Genomic DNA, 22,960 nt, shown 5'->3' with positions numbered 1-22,960 from the left:
GGAGACAGATGGACAATGGTACGCTGTGGCCAGCGAACCAAGGGCTGCAAGCACTATGGTACCGTGTGTTATGACTCTCCACTCGGCCGAGTAAGATGACAGAGTCAGATGAGGATCCTCGAATTACACGTTTTATTTCCGAAGACCACACGCATGCGGAATGTGACTCAGTGACCCTTCAGTCAGGCTCCCCTGAATCACATTAAGAATATGCTTCAAAACAATCACATATATAATCACACAAAGCAAAACTGGGTGTGGACTAAAAGTGTAAAGGAAAAACTGGGTGTGGACTAAAAGTGTATGCTGAGGGATAAGGAAACAAAGAAATAAAAGAAATAAATGTGGCAGTGGGCTTCTTTCCCCCCTCCCTCGGGCCCTAGGGGAAGTTGAATCGGTCAATTCTCAGATATGCAACCACAGTTTCCAAGCCACCTACACAACTCTCAGATATGCAAGCCTTGCAAACTAATAACTTTCCTACACTCCTTCACTAGCACCTGCTGATAACAAAGGCAAAGCTTTGGTGATCACTGAGAATAGGAATGTGTGGGCAGCATACACTGAAGGAACAATTCCACAGTTCTCTCCAAGGTCGCACTAAGGGCACACCACCACAGAGCAAATGGAAGGGTGATAAGGGCTTAGTTTCCAAGAAACAGGAACAGCTGGATGCTGTCCAAAAACAGTGGGGTGCATGGAACATTGGTAGCCTGAAACATTTAAAGCAACATTTTAAAGCAAGGTTTGAATAATGCACAGTTACAAGCAAGGTTAGAATCCTGACAGCTGATTAGCACACAGCTAATGGTCCAAAATATGACCACCTAACATATCATCATAACAGTTTCCCTCCTTGGTCATATTTTGACCATTCCCAGCCACACCTGAGACTCACCGACCGAGTGGACCCCTATTTGGTTCCTGTAGCAGCTACCCCTAGGCCCCCGCGCCTGCCAAACGGGATTTACGAATGCCGTGGATAGCCATCAACATTCTCCAAATGAGAAGTCCCCAACTGCTGGTGGTTCAGGTTAGCTTCTGTTACCATTGTCTTCTCCCTTTTGTCCTACCCACTGCCACATGCCTCCCGTTTAAGCTGCAGTGTATGAATTCAATGCTAAGTCCACACCATATTAACATGTAATACTGTTCTATGTTAGCAGCAATGGTAATACTATTGTTTAAACAATTATACATAAGCAAGTAGCAAAAGTAGTACTCAAGGCACGGGTGTAAGCTCGTCCAGCGCAGGAGTCACATCTTGCACTGGAAGGCAAAACGACACGCACTCTCTCCTGGGTTAGTTATCTGCTTCAACAAGGAGGAATGGTTGTAAACCTTGGCCTCGGTCCACGTGTATAACGTCCCCCTGAAGGCCCTGGTCGTCCCCCTCCCCATTACTGGCCAAGTCGTCCTCAACAGAGAGTTCGCTGTTAATTATTATAATGGCCTGGGTGAGGGGTGACGCTGCGCAGCACTTCTTCAAACAAATGGTAATGAGAAGTTTGATTAGAAACACCCCAAAAATTACCACCACAATGATTAAAAGTACTGACCCTATTAGTCGCAACAACCAACCTCCCCAGCCCTGGAAGATCGACTTCCACCATGCATAACCTTCCTCACGTTCCACTCGATTGCTTGTGAGAACTTCCACCACCTTTTTAATTCGGGCCACCGCACGATTAGTTATGTCCTTTGGGTCCGGAATCCAGACGCAACATTCTCCTTCAATCATCCCGCATACCCCTCCTTGCTCTGCTAGAAGCATGTCTAAAGCTACTCTGTTCTGCATTACCATAGCGCGCATTGATACCAACATCTCTGTTAATTCTGTATAGTAAGCCATGGTTACATTACCTAAATATTCCAAAACTTGTGAAAGCTCATCTAACCTAATGCTATTAATAGTAGTACCGGCATGTGGCATGAAAAAGCCAAGAGCCTTCTCCCACCAGGTGCCTTTGATCACCCCTAAGCGCTCTGATACACCGGCCCATCCCTCTGGATCCCCTGTCTCTGATGTGCTGCGTCGATGCCGTGGTGGTGCAGGGGTAGGGTAAAAAGTGGTCTTAATCCTGCTATCCGGAAATACTGAAGCTAAATAACAACTCCCTTCCCACCCTTTTGGTAGGTAGGGGTAAGCCTTGTCCCCGCAAACCAAGTGAATGCCTTTTGGCGGGATCATCCCGTTGTCATGGTGTAAGGCTGCTTTTATTGTGAATGTTACTTGCTCCTCTACCTGGGTGTCCGGGTTAACAGCGATGACTTCCTGGTCAGTTGATTTCGGGAGTGGAAGTTGAATCTCACATTCTGACTTTCCCATTCTGTTTGCTCCCTGTCCTGTAAAACAGACTGCTCCCCTGGTGTTTTCTACCCATAGGGGAGATGGTACCACCATTACATTAGCACTCGGATTCTTCCCTGCATAGACCCGTTGTGTATAACCACGGGCTGAGGTCTCAGCTTCGAGCCCTTCTACTGGTCCGGTTACATGATTGAAGATGGTTAATGGTAGTACGAAAAGAGGAAGTCCGGTGACGAGGCCAGATGGTGGTTTAAGGCACACCCAGCACTCACTCCGGTTCTCAATGTTTGCTATCTCTGTGGTTAGGGCTACAAAGGTATTCGGGGGCCTTGTTGGTGGCTCCTTTCTTTGTACAGTGAAGTGTATCCAACTACTCCGTGCTGTATGGTTGCTCCATAGAACGCGGCAATAGTATGCCAAATGGGTGTCGTCTGGTACTTGTGGAATTCTAGTTATCAGACTCGCGTGCTGGCCCCATTCATATCCTTGTCTGGTGGAGGACCCCTTCTTTACTTGTCTCGCCACTGTGTGATCCTGGCCTGCTAGTAAATGGTACCATAGGATGGCTGTAAGGCCCTTGTGTCGGTCTACCAGGTCACTAGACCCATCTGCTAGGATGCAGGGTATTTCTATGAGTTGTTGAGGCCGGAGCAGCGGTACCTTTATGTCTAATGGGTGTGGAATCATTGACGAAAAAGGTTGGGTACGGTTAACTGAAAAGACTCTTACTGTGTCTAACTCCTTGTTATGGGTTGTCCCAAAATTTGCATATTTGCTTGCTGTCACCTCTCTTGGTACCCCTCTCCTGCTACGCTGTAAAGAAGTTGCGAACTCACTCCCGTTTCCCCTTTCGTGGTCGAGGTGTAGGAGGCGTGTATGGTTCTCGGGGTCTAAGGCTGTCGGTTTGCTGCCTAGTGACAGGCCGCCCTCGCACAGGAGCAGCGCTAGCACCAGGAGTTGCATGTTGTGTCGTCAAAGGTCCTGTCGCTGTTTCCTGTATTACAATGTTGTTGTCGTCTAAACCTGCCTGTTCCACGTTTGGCAGGGTGCCTGGTCCAGGTTCCGGCTCCACGTCTGGCTGGGCGTTTGGTTCTAGCGCTGGTCTTTCAGGATCCCTGTTGTCTACGTTTTCAGGTCCCGGGTCCGGCGGGGCACCTGGCTCTGCTTGCAGTGGGTCTCCCTGTACTATCTCTCCCTGTCCTGCTGGGCCAGCCCCGTCTCGGTTTGGTGGTGGTGGAGGGGGTCTCTGTAGAGATATCACGTCTTCCCCCTCGTCGTCGTCTTCACTATCCCGGTAAAAGACTGAATCGGACACAACCGGAACCTCTGCTGGGGTTACCTCCTCCGGTTCCCTAGTTTCAGCGGCTTCCTTGGGTGCTCGTTTACAGTGTGAGTGGTGTATCCATGCACTCTTACCCCTCACTTTGATGGCCGAGAGCGTGGTCAAAAGTACAGTGTAGGGCCCGGTCCACTTGGGTTGCAGGGCGTCTTTCTGCAGGAACTCTTTCACCCAAACTCGTTCAGCAGGTTGGAAATCGTGTAACGGGTCTCCAGCAGGTATCGGCAATGCTTCTTGTACCTGTGAGTGAAAAGCCCTAATGGTAGCAGTGAGTGTTCTGCAATAGTTCATCATTCCGTCAGTCATACATGCCAAATCCCAATCTCCCATATCTGGCGGAGCCGAGACCGGTAACTGTATAGGACGTCCTGTTATTATTTCGTGGGGCGAGAGCCCCCTTGGCATTATTTGTTGCCCGCATTTTCATGAGCGCTATCGGCAGCACGTCTGGCCAGGGCATTGACTGGTCCTCGCAGAGTTTGGAAAGCGTCTGCTTTAGGGTTTGGTTCTCTCTTTCTACTGCCCCTGCTGACTGGGGGTGGTACGGACAATGCAGTTTCTGGTTGATACCCAAGCCTTCGGCTACTTTTCCCATTACTTTTGCCGTAAAAGACCCTCCTTGGTCCGAGGATAGTCGTGTTGGAATCCCAAATCGCGGAATTACTTCCTGTAAAAGTAGTTTGGCCACTGTATCAGCTTCCTGATTGGTCGTGGCAAAGGCCTCTACCCACTTAGAAAACATATCCACAATTACCAGCACATATTGGTGATGTTTGTATGCCGGCATTTTTATAAAATCCATCTGAAGGTGTTGAAACGGTCCGGATGGGGGTGGGTGTGCTCCCCGTTTCTTGGCGGCATACTTCCTGTTATGTCTACCACAGGTCGCACAATTGCTAACCACCTCTGTTGCTGCTGTTGTTACACCTGGGGCATTCCAGGTTTGACGAATAATTTCCGCCACCCCTTTTATTCCCATATGGCCCTGCGCATGTGCAGTGAGGGCGAGCCATGGTAGCAATATCCGGGGTACAAATGGTCTATTTCGCTCATCCACCCATACTCCATGTATGTTTTGCTTTGCACCCTCCTTCACCCTCCATGATTCCTGTTCTTCCATAGTTGCGGAGACCTGCAGGTCCTTCAGCTGTTCTTGCGTTTGTGGACCGTCTACCATTTGCTCCACGTAAAGTTCGGTCGTTGGTTGTGGGTTCGCCTCCTCCTCATCGAGCACTGCTTTTGCCGCTAAATCTGCTCTTTCATTGCCTTTTGACACTTCATCTGTCCCTCCTGTGTGAGCTTTGCATTTAATCACTGCAATCTGTTGCGGCTCTTGTGCTGCTCGTATCAGTCGTTTGATCAAGTCCCCATGTCGGATAACCTTCCCTGAGGACGTCTTAAAGCCACGCAAGGCCCAAATGGCAGCAGAGTCATGTAAGATGCCCCAGGCATACCTAGAATCTGTGTATATGTTCAATGTCTTACCCGCACCCAGCTCACACCCGCATATCAATGCTTCCAGCTCAGCTTGTTGGGCTGAAAATCCCTTTGGTAACAATTGTTTCCTCAAGGTGGCGCTTGCGGTGCATACTGCAAAGCTAGCGATGGTTCTTCCCCATCGGTTCTTCCTCGCCGCTCCATCCACGAACAGTTCCAATTCTGCATTTTCGATCGGGGCTTCCTGTAGGTCACGCCTAGCCTTTGTCTCTTCCACCAGCACTCGTTCACACACATGTGCCTCTCCCTCATCGCCCGCTGGCATTAGGGAGGCTGGGTTCAGTGGCGAACATCTTTCGATCGTTATATTAGTTGCCTGCAACAGCACCAAATCATGTTGAACTGCTCGTGCCGCTGATATATGTTGTGTCTTATTTTGCCGTATCAGCGCCGCCACATCATGCGGTACCTTCACGGTCAGCGGAGAACCCAAAACCAGCGTCGCTGTTGCGGTTACTGCGTATTGCGTTGCTGCTACTGCCCGTAAGCACCCAGGATAGGCGGCGGCGACCGGGTCCAAATGACTACTGTAGTACGCAATCGGCCTATTCTTTCCTCCGTGTTCTTGCGTCAGCACCGCTTGGGCGAACCCTCCTCTTTCATGGACGAATAGAGTGAAGGGAAGATCATAGTTCGGTAGCCCCAATGCTGGTGCTTTTGACAAGGCCTGTTTCAATGTTTCGAAGTCTTTGTTCGCACCATTCGTCCAGGAGATCTTATCCCCCTCTGCCTCCTTTACCATGTCGTACAGTGATCGCGCCCTAACTGCATAATCAGGGATCCACTGCCGGCAGTACCCCGTCATCCCGAGGAACCGCCGCAATTGTCGCAATGTAGTGGGTTTTGGGTGCTCTAGGATTGTCTCCACCCGTTCAGCTCCGAGGCTCCTCTGCCCCTGTTCCAGTATATGTCCCAAATACGTCACCCTTGGCTGCGAAAACTGTAATTTGTCTTTGCTGACTTTGTGGCCCTTTTGGGCGAGAGCTGTTAACAGCGCTACAGTGTCCGTTTCACATTTCGTTTGATTGTCCGAGCATACCAACAGGTCGTCCACATATTGTATCATGACTGATCCTTCCGGGAGCTCTATGTCCTCCAGGTCCTCCTTCAGAGCCTGCGAGAAGAGCGTTGGACTATCGCAGAACCCCTGCGGAAGTACAGTCCAGGTGTATTGTTGTCCGTCGTAGCTGAAGGCAAACAAGTGTTGCGACTCTTTGGCTAGCGGTATGCTAAAGAACGCTGAGCACAAGTCTACCACGGAAAAATGCGTCGCAGTGGACGGCACCCCTGACAGTATCGTAACCGGGTGTGGCACCACGGGAAAGGACGCTTTCACACACTTATTCACTGCTCGCAGATCTTGTACGAACCTCCATTTGTTTCCTCCGGGCTTCTCCACCGGCAGGATTGGTGTGTTACACTGGCTCTTAGTTGGTATTATCACCCCTTGGTCGCGTAATGATGCTATCACCGGAGCGATCCCTTCTATTGCCTCTTTGCGCAACGGGTATTGAGCCACTCGAGGCAGGGGTACCCCCTCCTTTATCTGGATAGACACGGGCGTTGCGGCTAGCACTCTGCCCACGTCATTCGGATGTCGTGTCCATAATTCAACAGGTACTTCCTGTAGTCTTTCCTCCGTTCTCGTTTCCCTGTTGGTCTGGCGGCGTGGCCTTTCGCTGTTCATCTCATGCCTTTCTAACATACATGACAAAATCTGATCAGGTAAGCATACCTTCCATCCATCCCCCCGTCGACTGGCCTGTAAAGTGCTCTGGGTTTCACTATCCCTCCCTGGTGGTTCCGAGGCACATCTCAACCTGGTCAACATTCTTCCCAGTTCTTCGGCACTATGACCTTTACCGACCGCCATTGAGACGTGCGGGGTAAGTCCTTCTCTGTGCTTCATTAGCTCCCGTTCCTTGTTAGTTAGCTCCACCTCCATTGCCGCTCCCTCTTTCCCGATCCACAAAGTGGTTGTCATTAAAGTGCGAGTGGTAGCGTACTCTTCATGTACTCTGTCCGAGTAATCAAAATCCTGCCCTGTTTCGTCATAATAGACCGTGCAGTGTAAAGGCAGTTCCACTTCTTTCAATTCAATGTCGTTGCCACGCAACCATTCCTCTACGTCCCGCAATCTTTTCGCACTTTCCCAATCCCTAGTCAGTTTATCTCTCCCCTCTTGTGACACAACCCGCAACCAATAGACTACCGGTCCGAGTTCGGTCATCATGAGGGTCATTACTTCCTCTTGCAATGCCAGCGGAGCATCTATGAAAACTCCGTCTTGCTTGCATGTTATGGTACATCCCATTCTGCACAACAAATCTCTTCCTAACAAATTCATCGGGGTGTGTTTGGCTACCAAAAATGCATGTTCTCCCCGCAGGGGACCTACTTCAATTCGTAATTTGTCCGAAATCGGGATATCCTCTCTCCGTCCCGAAACCCCCACCACACTCACTGACTCACCTGAGAGTGGCAAGTTCTTTATCTCTCCTTGTTTTAGTGTTGACCGGGTGGCCCCTGTATCTACCAGGAATGTTACTTGTCTCCCCTCTACGTTTAAGGTCGTGGTCAATTCCCTTACGTTCCACGTTTCCCTTTGCGGAGCCACCACGGTGTCCTCATGTCAATAGTTTCTTCCTGCTGTCTCCCTTCTCCTCTCATATTCTCTAGGGGGCGCCGTTGGTCTCTCTTGCTGTTGTGGTGGCCGCGAGCCCCAGCCTCGTTGTTTAGGCGGTGCCGGGCAGTCCCGAAACCAGTGCCCGGATTGACCGCAGTTAAAGCATTCTCCCTGTTTTTGCGGCTCCTTCTCTCGGTTCCAAGGTCTCCGCTGGTCCCGTTCGGCTTCATACCGGGGTTCCCAATCTGGATTTTCCCAGCGAGGCCTGCTTTCCCTCTCTTCGTATTTACGGCTTTTCAATTCAAGATTTCTTGCAACTAGAGCTTTGGTATTTTTCTTTCCCCTCCGTTCCTCTTCTCTTAGAGTCTGCCAAGCCTGTCTTGCCCTTTCAAACACGGCATCTACGTCAGCCGTTTTCCACCCTGGCATGTCCGCTTTCACCTCTCGCCTTACTTCGTCACACAGTCCATCTACGAACATAGTGTTCAGGAAATGGAGGGGCGTCTGTGCGATGTTAATAAATCCTGAGTGCAGTTCGATCTGCTCATACAGTCGTGCCTTGTACTCCCCAGGTGATTCCTTGGGATTCTGTGTGACATCCTGTATTGCCTGCCAATCCATTACCCTTGGGGCCATCTCCGCCGCAAGTTCTTCCATCAGGGTTTGTACTCTTCCTCTGTACAGTGCCTGTGCTTCCCGGTCGGCTCCCTCCGGGTAATGTTGGTTTAAGGTGGTATCTGTTTCTCCTTCCATTTTTACACTCCAGGCTGCCGCACGCCGGCTCCAAACCGCACTGGGCAAGACAGCAGTGCAGATAAACCCTATGTCTGTCCTGGTTGCCCCCTGCATTTTTATCTGGTCGTGTAATATCTGAATGGCCCTTCTTGGGTTTTTCTTTATACATTCTTCCATGCCAGCTTTTACTCCCCTAATGTCTTGTGGGGTCCATGATCTCCAAACCCAATCTCCCCCTGCTGCTTGTATCATGGGGAACTGGTGAATGTCGGTCCCTCCTTTTACTCTGCCCCCTTCTAAGACAGGGTAAATTCCTTTTGTTGTCCCAAGTCTGGTTGTCGTCTTTCGGTTCACGTCGTCGTTGATTTCTGCTATCTGTGCTAACGCCTGCTTCAACTTCTCCTGTCTCTCCTCACTCTGTATCTTGACCTCCGTCAGCTGCGCTAACACTTGGTCGAGTTCCCTCTGTTTGTCCTCTCCCTGTGTCTTAACTTCCGTTAGCTGGTCTAGCGCCTGTTTTAGTCTCCCTTGTCGTTCCTCGTCTTGTATTTTTCGTTGGTTCACAGTCCCTTCTAGTCCGAGTCGCCTATGCTCTGTCTCGACTTGCGACTCCATTAGCCACGCGGCCAATGCTTTCCAGTGTGGTCCACTTTGTTTCGGGCCGCCTGCTTTGCCCTCTATCAGCGCATTACTCACTGTGTTTAATATCTTTGGATCTAAGGATCCAGTCAGCGGAAAGGGATCTTTTCTTCCCGCGGTCCACTTCACCCAGTCCTGTATTCCCTTTACGTTATCGATTCCATATTTGTCACTGATAACTTTCAATGTTGTTCCTTTTGGTATCTTCTCGTTCTTTGAAGATTTATTCCCCATTCCTTTGTTCTTATCTTATCAACCGCCTAATAGCTATAAATCGTTTCTCCTTTTACACCGGGACTGAGGTCCCTTTCAATCAGCCGCCTAATAGCTGTAAATCGTTTCTCCTTTTACACCGGGACTGAGGTCCCTTTCGACCCGCCGCCTAATAGCCTCAAACCCAATGAAGGCCTCTAACCTTCCCTCTCTTGGTACAGGATTCCAACCTGTTTCCTCCTTATTTCACACGGATACCTTTATCCTCGACCCTTACCGGCTCTACAAACACTGCCTGACAGCCCTTACCCTTTGTGCTCTTCAGACAAACCGCATTCGAATCACCTCATATGTGTTTACCGTTACAGTTCTTGATTCGAGCAGATCCTGGAGCTGCGTCCGGCAGGGCGCAACCCACCAAGTGTACAGCGCTCGCCTAACTGGGGCTCCCTATTTTAGGTGCCCTACGTGCGATCGCCACGTACCTTTAGCTGATCCCTTGCGATCGCTGTACACCAAGTGGAGTCCCACCGTCCACACCGCCAGCATCAGTCGAATCCCATCCTCGTCGCCAATTGTTATGACTCTCCACTCGGCCGAGTAAGATGACAGAGTCAGATGAGGATCCTCGAATTACACGTTTTATTTCCGAAGACCACACGCATGCGGAATGTGACTCAGTGACCCTTCAGTCAGGCTCCCCTGAATCAGATTAAGAATATGCTTCAAAACAATCACATATATAATCACACAAAGCAAAACTGGGTGTGGACTAAAAGTGTAAAGGAAAAACTGGGTGTGGACTAAAAGTGTATGCTAAGGGATAAGGAAACAAAGAAATAAAAGAAATAAATGTGGCAGTGGGCTTCTTTCCCCCCTCCCTCGGGCCCTAGGGGAAGTTGAATCGGTCAATTCTCAGATATGCAACCACAGTTTCCAAGCCACCTACACAACTCTCAGATATGCAAGCCTTGCAAACTAATAACTTTCCTACACTCCTTCACTAGCACCTGCTGATAACAAAGGCAAAGCTTTGGTGATCACTGAGAATAGGAATGTGTGGGCAGCATACACTGAAGGAACAATTCCACAGTTCTCTCCAAGGTCGCACTAAGGGCACACCACCACAGAGCAACAGGAAGGGTGATAAGGGCTTAGTTTCCAAGAAACAGGAACAGCTGGATGCTGTCCAAAAACAGTGGGGTGCATGGAACATTGGTCGCCTGAAACATTTAAAGCAACATTTTAAAGCAAGGTTTGAATAATGCACAGTTACAAGCAAGGTTAGAATCCTGACAGCTGATTAGCACACAGCTAATGGTCCAAAATATGACCACCTAACATATCATCATAACACCGTGGATTGTAATGGAGGGGATATAATGATTTTTTTAATCTAACGAAAAAAAACATTGCAACGACCCCCTTTTTCTTTCCCACTACACACAAGGAGGGGTTCTCTCTGCACATATACTTTATGGCATAACTAACTTCGGGACAACTGTATGTTTGTATGCATAAGGTTCCGAGAGCTGCAACAATATTCTACAACATAAGAGGGGAGGGTTTTCAAAAAAATATTGGCTTGAAACTGATGTTGATAAACTAAGGATGCCTGGTGTTGGCTTAATGGCTCGAGTGGTGGGCTTGGGATCTGAGCGTCCTGAGTTCAAATCCCACTCACCTGTTGAATTAATACCAGGTGGGGTTGACTGCCTGTCATCCTTCTGAGGTTGGCAAAATGAGTGCCAGCTTGTTGGTATCCTGTGTCGGAGTGGCGACCTGTCCAGGATTGTGTCCAATAGCCAAGGACACCACTTCAGCACCACCAACGCTTTGCACAGAGTATGGATGGATTATCCCGAATCCATTCCAATGCGTGGATTATTGGTTTTCAGCGATGAAACAAAAACAAATGGTTAAAGGAATATCAAGAATATATACTTCATATTCCATGGGGAAATGGTTCAAGGGTAGTATTTGATGCTGAGGATGAGGAAAGAGTTGAAGAAGAGAAGGAGAAGGGAAGAAAAGAGAAAAGGAGAAAGAGAGAGAGGAAGAAAAGAGAAATGGAGATAGCGAGAAAGAGAAAGAGAAAGAGAAAGAGAAAGAGAAAGAGAAAGAGAAAGAGAAAGAGAAAGAGAGAGAGAGATACGAGGAATTTAAGGAAGTTTGATGTGTGACATAAAAGGGTAAATTCATTCATAAACGTGGAGGAGATACACAAAAGTTTTTGCCAGGGAAAAAATTTACAAAAACTGGAATTTTGGGGGAACTAATCCTTCCAGGATATTCTTTCTGTGGTCCGGGAACAAAGTTAGAAGAAGGAAAGTTTATTCCAAAGGGATTGATTACACATGGTCTGCTCACTGAATTTAACTCAATAATGATAAAGGATACAAATATGATTTAACTGTATCAGATTTAAGGAGTAGATATATGCAGGGGTTGTTCCTTTGAAAAACAAAAGAGGTAAGACTCTGATGTTCGCCTTCAGTGGTATATTTCGGAAAAGTCGAAGAAAACCAAAGAAGTTATGGACTGATGAGGGAAAACAGTGACACAACAAAACATTGATGAATTTTCTTTAAGATGATGGCATTACATTATACAGCACCTTTAATGAAGGAAAGGCAGTTGTGAATGAGCATTTTAATCCCACTTTGAAAGGGAGACCAGAGAAAAAAATTCACTCAACTCGGTCAATCCCAATTGGAATCTTTAATTCAGGATATTGGAGATAATTCCAAGAATGAAGTTCATTCTTCCACAAAAAGAAAAACCAAGAGAAACATTCAAACAATGGAATGAACTTTTGAAAATTGTTGATGTTTTGGACACAGTTCCTTGGATGGGTTGAACTCTTGGATGAGTTGAAGCAGCATGTGCAAGGGAGATTGACCTGGTCTGACTTCAAATTGATGATCTGAGATGAGGCTGTTGGAGAAAACGAATGATTTTATGTCAACTGCGATGATTGATTCCATAACCTTGCTGATGAATGGAAGCAAGCTTATTGGTCTACAGTCAAGGGGATCCGTTTTTTATGCAATGATATGATGTTGGCTGATTTGCAAGGAGAAACAAGTTGACCGAGGGTAAGTGACAGGGTGAAAAGGGCTGAGAAAGGCAGTGCAAGAGCAGCAGAGGAGGTTTTTAGGAAACGTGAGCTGATGCTGTCAGATCCATCTGGTGGGAGCGGAGCGAAAGCTGGAGCAAGAGGTATTGCCGAGGGTGTGGGGGAGTTAGGGCAGTGAGGAATAGAGTCAATTTCCGGACCAAAACGAAAGTCAACTCGAACAGCATTCTGATGTCACGACGTCGACAGATATGCCTCAGACCACATCATTACATTATTATATATGCTTGTACAACGTTTGATTTTGAATCCCTTCAGATGTTCTTCACGATCACATTTTTACCTGACTTCGGGACCTGACCTTTGACCTCTTGACGCAACAATCTTTTCAGTTTTTATGAATCCATCATCATACATACTTGGAGCAAGTTTGACTTGTATCCCATCAGCTGTTCTAAACTTATCACAGTAATGAAAACCTACCACCTTTGACCTTCGACCTCTTGATGTCCCCATCCAATCAGTTCAACTTTGCATCAAACTGAAAACTTACACCAAGTTTGGTCAAAATCCAATCAATGGTTCACAAATTAGCATGGCAGCATAATTTTTACCTCACATGACCTCTGACATTTGACCTTTTGACCCCAAACAGATGGATGGAAGGACGGACAGACAGCCAGATGAACAACCTGAAAACATAATGCCTCCGGCTGCTGAGTCAGTGGAGGCATTGAAATTCTGGTTCCTGAACCACTTACATTGTCATAAGAGCTTTAAATACATGCTATTTGATGTCCAGTGAGACCCTTCCGTTTTCGAGCCGACGTGCCCCCTGTGCATTGCATAGGACGTGTCACCAAACATCAAGAGAAAGAGGAGCCACACTCAATCTGATGGAGCTCAAGTCAATTAGATTCCGTTTCTTGAACATCGATTGAATTTGACCAATTTTATCAAATTGTCATTTACAGTGCCGACAGAATGTATTTCCAGTGCCGACAGAATGTATTTCCAGTGCCGACAGCATGTGCAAGGTAGATTGACCTGTATTCACACCCCTTGACTTTTGGTACATTTCGTTGTTTCCAGCCTGAAGTTAAAATGGATAAAATCTAATTTTTTTTGTCCGCAATCAACACAAAAATCCCACATCATGACAAAGTGAATACATGTTTTCAGAATTTTTTCGAAATTAATGAAAAATGAAAATCTGAAATGTCTTGCGTCAATAAGTATTCAACACCTGAGTCAATACTTTGTCGAAGCACATTTGGCAGTGAATACAGCTTCAAGTCTTCTTGGGTATGTCTGTGTCAGCTTTGCACATCTGGATTTGGGGATTTTCTCCCATTGTTCCATGCAGATTTGCTCAAGCTACTGTCAAGTTGGATGGGGAGCGTCAGTGTTGGATGGGGGGGAGGGGGTGGTTCCAGACAGTCCCATTGGCGAGACATCGGGAGTGTGAGATTTGTCAGAATCAAAAGACATGTTTCAAGTGTTAGACCAGTTTGTGATGTTATCCAGATCTACAGAGAGTGAAGAAGCTGCTGCTTGCTGATCTGAGGGATGACAGATGGCACGGCAGAGGGTGGAGTCATCAGCAAAGACATTTGACTGTATTTGCCTCCATTAATTGTTTCCTCCTTCACGGTGGGGATGGTGGTAAATGATGAATGAGCTGTGTCCGGTTTTCATCAGATGGAGCACTTTGCATTCAGGCCAAAAAGTTCAACAATCGTTTCAACAGACCACAGAATATTTTGCCTTATTCTTTCAGAGCCTTTCACGTGCCTTTTTGCAAACTCCAGGAATGCTGTCATGTGCCCTCTTCTCAAGAGTGGCTTCAGTCTGGCCACTCTCACATGAAGTCTAGATTCATGAAGTGCTGCAGAGACTGTTGTCCTTCTGGCAGGTTCTCCCATCTTAGCCAAGGAACTCCGTTGCTATGTCAGAATCGTCATTCGGTACTTCATCACCGTCGCCCAATTGCTTAGTTTTGTCAGATGGCGAGCTTGAGGAAGAGTCTGGGTAGTTCCATATTCTTTCCATTTCCTCATGATGGAGCTCACTGTACTCTTGGGAACTTTCAACACTCGAGAAATTGTTTGGATAAATTGGATAAATTGCATCTGCCAATCTTCTGCCCAATCGAAACAAGTATCAATACTTTCCTGAATCTGATCACCACCCCCTATGCTATCCTCCTTACCTTTATGTCATCTGCAAATTTGGAAAGCTTACTCTTCACACCATTATCCAAATTGTTGATGTGAATAATGAAGAGTAATGGTCCGAATACTGATCCTTGAAGTACCGCACAACTTTCTCGCAAGACATCCTCCCACTCACAGCCACTCTTTGCTTCCTATTACTAAGCCAGTTTACAATCCAATCAGCTACCTGACCAGTCACTCCACAAGACCTCACTTTGGCGAAGAACCTCCGATGTGGTACCTTTTCAAATGTCTTCTTCATGTCCAGAGACACCATATCCACTCCCTTTCCCTAATCCACCCAATCAGACACTGCTTCAAAGAACTCTAACAGATTTGTTAGACAGGAACTACCTTTAATTAGTTTGTATTTATTTAAATGGTTCCTCATCTGGTCCTTAATTAATGTCTCCAACACCTTCCCTGGTCCTATGCTGTTCTTTTCCTCTGACATACTTTAAGAAAGCCTTGCTATTATGTTTAATATTCTCAGCCATCTCCTTCTCATTTTGTCTTTTGGCTTGCTGAGTTATTTTCTGAACTTGCTTCTGTTTACTCCGACAGTGATATAAATCTAACTCCAGTCCTGTTATTTAAAACCTAATAAATGCCTTCGGCTTCTCATTAATAGCATTCCTCATCTCACTGCTCAACCACCCTGGCCTCTTTCTGTTTCTAGTTTCACACCTCATTGGAATGTACTTACTCTGCACTCAACACATTTGGTCCTGAAAGGTTTCCCATTTCTCTGATGCTGATTGTCCTGTTGTTCGAGTCTGCAAATCTACATCACCCAATTCTCTACTCATGCCCTCAAAGTTTGCCTTCCTGAAATCAAACAACCTCACTCAACGACCCTGAACTCTATGGATGTGAGATGTGAGACTTGAACTGACCAGGGATTTGAGGTGGAGACTTAATTCCTTTGGTACGAGGACTCTTCGGGAAATTCTTGGCTATTGCTGGTCAGACTTTGTGTCCAACAAGTGCTTGCTGAGAGACTAAAATGAGATTTGTTACCCGCATAGTCCATGAGCGTCAGCTGCGGCTGTGTGGACATGTGGCTCATTTTCCTGACGCTGATCCTGCTCACCAGATTCTGCCAGCAAGGGAGCCTCGTGAGTGGAGGAGGCCAATGGGCCGACCTCATGTCTCGTTGTTGCAGCAGGTCGATCCGCATCTCAAGGAGATGGGGATGGGCCAGGCATCTGCCTGGTGGATGGCCAGACGGAGGCCCCTGGAGTTCCGGCGGAAAGTGGACGCAGCGACGCGCTGGTCCGGTGCATGCTCCCATACCTGACTTGACCTGACCTGACATCCTGTGACAGTGCCACATTGAAAGTCACTGAGCTCTTCAGTCCAGCCCATTCTACTGCCAATGTTTGCCGATGGAGATTGCATGGCTGTGTGCTTGATTTTATACACCTGTCAGCAATGGGTGTGGCTAAAATAGCCAAATCCACTAATTTGAAGGGGTGTCCACACACTTTTAGCCTTGTTGTGTATATACTGTATTTGCATCTTTGAGCCCCTTTTTCAGTTTAAGCATTCACTTCTTGGGAGAGAAGGACATGTTTAATTTCCAAGCATTCTTTCTGCATTTTGTGGCCTTTTAGAACAACTTGGAGTTTTAATTGTTTGTGATGGTCCTTGTTTTTAATATTTTGTGCAGTTTGTTATTTTCCATCTATAATGCAAAGATGATTCAAAATAAACAATTGTTTGATATTTAAGGCTGGATAGAACCTCAATTCCATACATAATGTGGTAAATCAAGGTTGTGTTTTGTGATGAATATGGAACATTTGATAAACGTCCAGAAAAGTTCAAAACAAGGTCCTTGTCACACTCCCCTCCTTATTCAATCATCCCACCTTGATGTCTGAAACAGAGACTCGAGCTTCTTCAATAACTTGTCGAAGCTCTCAGAAAGTCCTTTCCACTTCACGGGAATCTTCTACTGGAATTGAGGGTCCGGGCTGCGGTGAGAAAAATTCACACAAATTGTCTTCACATCACTATTGCTGTTCCTATCAGGAAACAATGCACTCAAACACACCTGGCACAGTGTCATCTATTACGGAAATGCAAAATTAAAAACGTGAAACAAGCGTGACGTGTCAACAAAAAGAGAAGCAAATGTTCGGCGGTGACTGATAAAATCAGTTTTAAAACAGAGAACTTCAAGAAAGAATAATTTGAAACTCGCCTCCCTGTTACAGTGTTGCTTGGGAGGAAAAGAAAAAAAGTTAAAAGATTTCCACTGTAAAAACAACAACTTCTTTTTTGGCCAGAGAAATCCATTTATTTATTGAAGGAAGGAGGGAGGGGAGAGGGAGTGGGGAGAGGGAAGGGGGAGAGAGGGAGTGGGGAGAGGGAAGAGGGAGGGGGAGAGGAAGGGGGAGGAAGGGTGGGAGAGAGGGAGGGGGAGAGGGAAGGGGGAGAGGGAAGGGGGAGAGGGAGTGGGGAGAGGGAAGGGTAGAGGAAGTGGGAGAGAAAGGGGAGAGGGAGGGGAGAGGGAGGGAAGAAGGAGGGGAGAGGGAGGGGGAGAGGGAGGGGGAGAGGGAGGGGGAGAGGGAGGGGGAGAGGGAAGGGGAAAAGGGAGGGGAAAAAGGGAAGGGGGAGAGGGAAGGAATCTGTAATCTGTATTAACACAGAAACTCGACTTGGTTTTGTAATTCAGGAAAGGAAACTTGTCAACAACAATAAATATTAAAAACACTGAACGAACCATTTCGATGTCATGTTGAAAGTGTCGGAAGAGTCGAGGCTGCTATTCATCTGGCTCGCCTGTGTGGAGACAATAAGTGAATAAGTGTGATGACATATTGTGGAAAATCATGGTTTTATTTTGTGATGAAGAAGAACCTTTTCATACTCCTCCAAAGAAACTCGAGTCCAAATAAGGTACTCATCAAATTCCCCTGATTATTCAATCCTCCCACCTTGACGTCTTAAACATCGAGGCTTGAGTCTCTTAAAGAATCTGCGCAGGCGTTGCCAAGTTCCTCTGCGCGTCACCTGAATCTCCTGTGAGGGTTTGGGTGTCTCCTGTTGTGGAAACAACAATCACATGAATTATCTTGAAAAAACGAACACTGTACTCAGCAAAAACGATACAATCACACAGCTCCGGCATTCACATATTACCCTCGAGAGGGTATTGTATTTGGGTCCATTTGTTAGTTTGTCTGTCTGTCTGTCTGCACAAAATGTGCTCTTCTGGGCCACAAACACCACCTGGTGATCGCCATTGTTACATACATGTAATCTTTTTTCTCTATAAAGTATGATAATTACAATGTGAGCACGTCCTTGAAGTACGTACGATGGGAATGCAAGTCTGTCTTTAAAGGATGTCCGATTAACATTGTGTGTACGTCTCCAAAATACACGTGATTGGAACGTGAATCCACACAATGAAGCAGAAAAGGTCTGTTTTGCCGCTGAATTAACATAATCATACGTCGGGCATGAATACACCATCTATAAACCACACAAACACAAACACACCAACACACAAACACCACACAAAACAAATCTTGGTGAGAGCCTGCAATCTCTGATTGTTCTTTTAACTTCCATTGTAGAAATGCACAACAACAAAAAAACATCAAAACGATCACGAAGAAGAAATGAAAATGTTCTCTTGTTTTTGATCAATTCACTTTGAAATCTTCAGCAGAAAAATCGAAAATGCTTCACAACTTCACATCACAACACAACAAACATTAATTCACCATCATGAGGTACAAGGTTTTTACCTCTTCCTGGACAGGTAATGACACTGATTCTGATTCTGGATTGCCATGTACACAATCACTCCTGAAAATATGTATTGATTTAATGTTCTCATCATTCATTTCCATTCCAGCAACTCCTTCATGGACTCTTTTCTCTTCAACAACAACCTTGGGAGGGAGGGATTCTGAGAGGAGGTCGAATGAGAACAAAAACAAAATTACACGAGTGAGAATTCCTTCACATGTGATATTTTCGAAATCTTAAGGGGCTGTCACACCTTGACGTTTTAGCCAGCATATGGCAAGGTCTCAAAATGTATGGAAAACGCTGGCGTACGGTGAACTATTGATGGTTTTTTTTAAAGTTTTGGGCGTATAATAATGTGGTGGATGGATGCATAATGTATTCGTAACGTAAACAGAACGTTTTAATCACATATACATAACTTATACCAACGAATGCTGAGCGTGTTGTCGGCGTTCACAACCTATGCCTGACGATAGTCTAACTTATGCATAGCGCGCGGCAGCGTATCACCGACGATCACGTGGCGTAGGCTATTCATAGGCTGCGGCTCGACGATTCAAACCATAACCGCACTAGACTCCGAAGTGTGAAGCCGCTGTCACACCTTGACGTTTAAGCCAGCGTATGCCGATGAATGAAAAATTTGCCGAACCAAGCTGGCACACGTGGAATACCTTATGGGTAAGTTTTGTATACGTTAAGAGCACACTGAAGCACGCTGGCATACGTCGTAGTTTTCTGGCATACGTCATCAAACGCTGAGTACGTCGAGAAATTTTCAGCATGTTGAAAATTTCTCGACGTATGACACACATTCTGCATATGCTGGCATAAGTTGTTGGCACGCTACGCGATCGTTGACACACGTCGACACACGTTACTTGTACGTTACTCATAAGTCGAAACGCGTCGAGGTAATGGTTAGCGTCAGTGTTCCAGACTCCCTGGTTTTAATTATTATTTTTTTCTTCGGTATGACGGTGATGTTGACACTTCGATTTCCAGTGCGGTTATGATTTAAATCGTTGAGTGGCAGCCTATTATTTATATTATATTATAACCGCACCAGAAATCGCAGTGTCAACATCACCATCATCCGAAGAAAATAAAAAATTAAAATAAAAACCAGTGAGTCTGGAACACTGACGCAAACCATTTCCTTGACGTGTTTCGACTTATGAGTAATTTACAAGTAACGTGTGCGGACGTGTGTCAACGATCGCGGAACGTGCCTCCAACACGTTACTCAAAGGTTAGAAATAAGTTTCGGGTATGCGAAACATTACCTCGACGTGTTTCGACTTATCAGCGATCGCGTAACGTGCCTGCAACTTATGGCCAGCGTTATGCGGAATGTGCGAGTCATACGCTGGCATACGTCGAAAAATTTCAAGCTTGGAAGATTTGTCTAACACCTAGGTGTACTACGACGTATGCCAGCGTACAAAGACGTCTGCCAGCAGACTACGACGCATGCCAGCGTCCGACGTATGCCAGCGTGCTCTTAACGTATACAAACTTACCCATAACGTATTCGACGTGTGCCAGCGTTTTAGCCAAATTTTGCATACTTCAGGCATACACTGGCTGAATCGTCAAGGTGTGACAGGGCCTTAAAAATGGTAAAACTCTGCAAAATAAAAATTGAAGTAACGCTGTAAAACTCGAACTTGTTCTGCAACTTATCATAATAAAGCCATGCACAAAGTTTCAGGTCAATATGTTAAAGGGTATGGGGAGTAAAGGCTGAAAAACCACAGGTGGGATGAACAGACGGAGCGCAAACGTGTTGTCCCCTCCGGTGAACGAGCATGGGGGTTTTATTTATTGTCATAAATTCTCATCGTGATGATTGCACACACTCAAGAGATGTGATCACATCATGATCATTGCTGAATTTCTAAATAAGATTTCACTTCAAACACTCAATGTCTCCATAAAGTGGACATTTACAGCGATACCTCCATGACACAGATGAAGAAACAGCATCATGACAATATCTCTGATGTGAGGACAAGGTTCACCAAAGAACTTGTTCCTCATGAATCGATCGACGAGCCACCCGGTGATCATAACTCCAACATCTTATGACCTGATCAGATGTATTAGAAGATATCGATACCATCCCGGCTTTTAACACATATTTCTACAAGTTGATCAATTCTTGTATTGAGAGCCCTGTTAAGTGTAACCGTTGTCGGTACACTCAACAAAAGCAAGTCGGTAGTTCAAGTCCTTTCAAAAAAAAAAAGATTTTCCTTAAAATTTGCTGAATACGTGAATGATGGAAGAAGAAAAAACATAATCAGGGGTAAAATTGGGATCCTCAATGGCAAATTAAACAAATGAGTGATGATGTTCACTCCTTCATGAAGAGAAGGCAAACTATCGCCGGCACCATGGTGAAGTTCCAAATTCCGACCAAAACGACTGCTCAAAAGGTGACGGAAAACCACCAAATATAACCCTTGCTCAAGAAGCTGCTTCGATGACACCGACGCTCTGTGATGAGTGTGGACCATCAGTGAAAGAGGGAGATAGAGAGACAGAGAGATCAAACAATGAAGTTCACAATTGACATCCCATAACATTCAAGGCAACAGAGAGGGTGTGTAGTGAGAAAATAAATCAGGTATTTGCTGAGAGAAAACAAAAATCAGGCAGGAAGTGCGAAGGAGGTAGCATGGAGAAGATGTCAAATGTCAACAATGTGTTCGTGATCGGGTTGAGCAGTGAAGTGAAAAGGAGGAGTCATTGAGAGTGAACAATGAAAAAATAGGGGGTCTGTAGATTCCAAATCATGACCTCTCCTCTGCCCTTGGGCTGTGTCATTGTGCTGGATGCTCAATATAAACTGGTGGGAATGGCTCTTTCCTTGGTCTTTTTCCTTGTCGGCCTTACACCTGCAGCTTTCAAATGACTTTCTCCTCTCCGAGCCACACTTTGATCCTGTTTTTTACCCCCATTACTATCTGGCTTGTGCAATTATGAAAGTCTGTGAGGGTCAGACCAATGAAAGATCTTGGTTGGTCAGAATCCCAGGTGCCTTTAAGGTCTTGCGATGACTCGGGGACATTGTCGTCCATACTGTTTATCAACACCTTTGAGGACACCAAAATTGAAATACATTGACTAGGGTTGGCGTGTAACAGATTGAGAGATAACTGACAGCCTCTGAGTCTTTACAAAGACACCATCGAATCAGAGAACAACAGACCTGTTCAATTAACTCCATAAAGATGTTGGAGATGTTAATTAGGGATGAGATGGCAAAACATTTTGGAAAATTTCAACGATATGCATGCAGTCATTCATCATGGATTAAAGGGAGGTCATGTTAATTTTTAATTCGGGTTCCATGAAGCAGTTTCTGATTGGATAAAAGAGGGGTAATGGATGTGGTATATCTCGATTTTCGGTATTTGGACGGTATTTGTGATCGGTCCAAATAATGGTCCAAATACCAGTGATCGGTATTTGGACCATTATTATTCAACATTTACATCGATGATTTGTACCATGGTGTTAGGTGTTGGATTATTAATTTGCAGATGACATAAAGCTTTGATGTCAGGATGAGAGCAGAGAGGGAGCTGATGAGATTTTAAAAAGTCAAATTGTTTTCACACATTCAGCAAAAGATTGGCAGATTCAGTTTAACCCTTTGAAGCCTGAGCTCCTTGGACTTTTGTCTTCCCCACGCTGGGCTCGCTGGAGAAAAATCTGGCTGTTCAGGCATCTGGAGGTTTGAATCGTGGCTGGTAAAACGGCCGCTCGGGTTCAAAGGGTTAACGTAACAAATGTGAAGGGCTGGGGATGGGTAAGAATCATAAAAGTGTGGATTACATGCGATAAGGTCAGGGTCAGGTATGGGAGCATGTGCCAGAACAGCGCGTCGCTGCGTCCACTTTCCGCCGGTACTCCAGGGGCCTCCGTCTGGCCATCCCCCAGGCAGATGCCAGGCCCATCCCCATCTCCTTGAGATGATGGTCAACCTGCTGCAACCATGAGGCACGTGGTCGGCCCAGTGGCCTCCTCCACTCATGAGACTCCCTCGCTTAGAGAATCTGGTGAGCAGGATCAGCGTCAGGAAAACGAGCCACATGTCCATACAGCCGCAGCTGACGCTCACGGACTATGCAGGTAACAAATCTCATCCGAGTCTCTCTCAGCAACCGCTCGTTGGACACAAAATCCGACCAGCGATAGCCAAGGATTCTCCGAAGAGACCTGGTACCAAAGGAATTAAGTCTCCGTCTCAGATCCTTGGTCAAAGTCCAAGTCTCGCACCAATAGAGCAAGACTGGAAGTACCAAGGACCTGAAGACTCGGACTTTCGTCCTCCCGCACAGGTACCGGCAGCGCCACACCCCATGATCCAGTGAATCCATGACTCCCCAGGCCCGACCCAGACGTCTATTGACCTCCGGCTCACAACCTGCGGAGACATGAATATCACTGCCAAGGTAAGTGAATTTATCCACGACCTCAACATCCTCACCACAAACAGACACAGACAGGACAGCAGCATCCA

The 22,960-nt window shown here is 46.3% G+C and overlaps 1 protein-coding gene across 7 annotated transcripts in view; it reads right to left on the bottom strand.

Annotated features, from left to right (window-relative positions):
* LOC147007501 (sperm motility kinase 1-like) overlaps window positions 1–22,960 on the bottom strand; it is a 70,524-nt gene that overhangs the window by 4,559 nt on the left and 43,005 nt on the right. For 6 of the 7 annotated variants that reach the window (XM_085867017.1, XM_085867018.1, XM_085867013.1 and 3 more), the window contains 4 exons: window positions 18,420–18,583; window positions 17,601–17,706; window positions 17,387–17,445; window positions 16,530–16,634 (listed from right to left, as the gene is read on the bottom strand). In XM_085867017.1, the coding sequence (XP_085723143.1) occupies window positions 17,429–17,445; window positions 17,601–17,706; window positions 18,420–18,583 (287 nt within the window). In that variant the 3' untranslated portion in view covers window positions 16,530–16,634; window positions 17,387–17,428. Of the gene's footprint in view, window positions 1–16,529; window positions 16,635–17,386; window positions 17,446–17,600; window positions 17,707–18,419; window positions 18,584–22,960 lie in introns of those variants that run through there. The other variant, XM_085867020.1, reaches the window with a different exon arrangement.

This window comes from Eptatretus burgeri, unplaced genomic scaffold (genome assembly GCF_056783735.1).
Source record: "Eptatretus burgeri isolate ZD-2024b unplaced genomic scaffold, Ebu_testis_v1 Ebu_testis_scaffold_131, whole genome shotgun sequence".
Taxonomy (NCBI): Eukaryota; Metazoa; Chordata; class Myxini; order Myxiniformes; family Myxinidae; genus Eptatretus; species Eptatretus burgeri.
Note: the sequence above shows the minus strand (reverse complement) of the source record. Positions and strands in the feature narration are given on the sequence as shown.